This window comes from Scophthalmus maximus, chromosome 3 (assembly GCF_022379125.1).
Source record: "Scophthalmus maximus strain ysfricsl-2021 chromosome 3, ASM2237912v1, whole genome shotgun sequence".
Lineage (NCBI taxonomy): Eukaryota > Metazoa > Chordata > Actinopteri > Pleuronectiformes > Scophthalmidae > Scophthalmus > Scophthalmus maximus.
In genome coordinates this window covers 30,139,594-30,141,994 of record NC_061517.1, presented here as the reverse complement: position 1 = coordinate 30,141,994, position 2,401 = coordinate 30,139,594, and the positions used below count along the sequence as shown (strand labels likewise).

Genomic DNA, 2,401 nt, shown 5'->3' with positions numbered 1-2,401 from the left:
CTCCAGTGTTAATGTCACATATCAGCATTGTTTCAGAAGATAACGTTCACGTAGAGCAGGGGTGTCAAACTCAATTGCACATGGGGCCAAAACTCAAAGCACACCTCAGGTCGCGGGCCGAACAGGATAAACATTTATTGAACACCCTTAAACTACACGTTTGAACATGAATATGAATAAAACAGACAGGAATATTATTTCAGAATAAATAAACTTGCACTTTAAATAAAATAAAATGTATTTTGCTCTCCATAAAAATATATCCTGTCAATAATTATACAAGTTCGAAATATGAACATGCTGCAAAAAACCCCTGAAAAAAATAAATAAAAATAGTGCTTTTAAGTAAACGTTAAAATAAATGAAAACATGTTTCTTTGTTCTTATGCCATTTTGTCAGAGCAGGATGTTTGGCATCTTTTTTTGGCAGTAAGATCGTTTAGGTTTGGTGTGAGTTCCTGTGCTGTGGAGATCCTCAGGATGGACTGCAGGTGTCCGTCAGTGAGACGACTCCTGTGTGCTGTTTTGTTCATCTTCATCACTGAGAACAGCTTCTCACACAGATATGTGCTACCAAACATGCACAAGGTTTGAGCAGCATGCAGACGGAGCTGGGGCATTGTTTCAGGAATTGAGCGAATAAATTGTGCGGGCCCTGCAGTGTCGTACTTCGCCTTTAGTGTCCCATTACACTGCAGCTCAATCAGCTCCATCTGAATCTGTACAGGAGCAGTTTCCACGTCGACGGCAAACGGGTTGCGAAAGTCACCAAAGCGCCGCGCGAACTCAGTGCGTAGTGCGCTCAGTTTGTCAGCAAAGTGCGTATTTGGGAACACCGTTGCGCCGACTTGGTTAAACATTACTTGGCAACAGGGGAAGTGAGGCAAGTTGGACTGGCGCATTTGTGTCTCCCATAAGAGCAGCTTCACTTTAAATGCCTTCACCGTATCGTACATGTCAGTGATTATGCGGTCACGTCCCTGGAGATGAAGGTTCAAGACGTTGAGATGAGCTGTTACGTCAGCCAGAAACGCCAGCTCACATTTCCACTTTTCGTCCCGCAAAACTGTGGTGTCTTTTCCTTTACTGTCCATGAACTGACAGATTTCCTTGCTGAGCTCAAAAACTCTATTGAGAACTTTTCCCCGACTCAGCCAGCGCACCTCTGTATGATAAGGAATGTCGGCAAACTCTGAATCTATTTCCCGCATAAAAGACTGAAATTGCCAGTGATTTAAACCTTTAGCTCGGATAAAGTTTACGGTTTGCGTTACAGTGTTCATTACATGCTCCATTTTTAGGACTTTACAACACAGCATTTCCTGGTGTATGATGCAGTGATACGCTGTTAGCTCACCAGTACAGTTCTCCTCCTGCATCTTTGCTCGCATCCTTCCCACCAGTCCAACTTTTTCACTGCACATCGCCGGTGCTCCGTCTGTTGTAAGTCCAATAAGTTTGTCCCAGGGCAGTTTCATGTCAGTTATGCTTTGACATACGTTTTCAAAAATGTCTTTTCCTGTCGTTGTTCCATGCATCGATTTAATGTCCAATATTTCCTCTGTAACACACAAACTGGAGTCCACTTCACGGATGAAAATGGCCAGCTGTGCAGTGTCCGTCATGTCGGTACTTTCATCAACAGCAAGAGAAAATGCAGTAAAGTCTTTGCTTCTCTCACTCAACTGTGTTTTTAAATCAGTGGCCATCTCACAAATCCGATCAGCAACCGTATTTCTACTCAGGCTTACATTTGCAAACATCTGCTTATTTTCTGGACACAAGACATCGCACACCTTCATCATGCAGCTCTTCAGAAACTCTCCCTCGGTAAATGGACGGGCTGATTTGGCTATCTCCTGTGCCACGATAAAACTTGCTTTCACAGCAGCTTCACTTTGGGATTTCGCTCTGGTGAAAAACGTCTGCTGAAATCTCAGATTCTTCTTTAACTCTTTTACTCTCTGTATCTTCTCCTCTGCATTCAGGTTTTGCAGCTCCTGATGTTTTGTCTCGTAGTGCCGCCGTATATTAAATTCCTTAATTACAGCCACATTAGCTCCACAAACGAGACACACAGGTTTACCAGCAATGTCAGTAAACATGTACTCAGCCTCCCATCGGTTTTGAAATGCTCTGTTTTCAGAATCAACTTTTCTCTTCGCCATTGTGAGGGGCTAGCTTCGCAATAACTTTTCAACGGGGTTGTAGCAGCCGGTTGTAGCACAAAAGAAGCTGACTTGATTGACGCGGAAAAGTTCCCGGGTATCCGAGTGTCCGTTACTTGGTTACTGAAGCACTGCATTATGGGATCTGTAGTTTGTGTATTGTCAGCGCTTCATGTCACCGGGCCATAATAATAGATCTATATAAAATTATCTTGCAGGCCGGATATAATTGC

General features: G+C 43.4%; 1 protein-coding gene across 1 annotated transcript; it reads right to left on the bottom strand.

Annotated features, from left to right (window-relative positions):
- Positions 1-383: 383 nt before the first annotated feature.
- Positions 384-2,168, bottom strand: LOC118316461 (general transcription factor II-I repeat domain-containing protein 2-like). The gene has a single exon (XM_035644300.2). It carries the CDS (start codon positions 2,166-2,168, stop codon positions 384-386), a length of 1,785 nt encoding a protein of 594 aa, XP_035500193.1.
- Between the last annotated feature and the right edge of the window lie 233 nt (positions 2,169-2,401).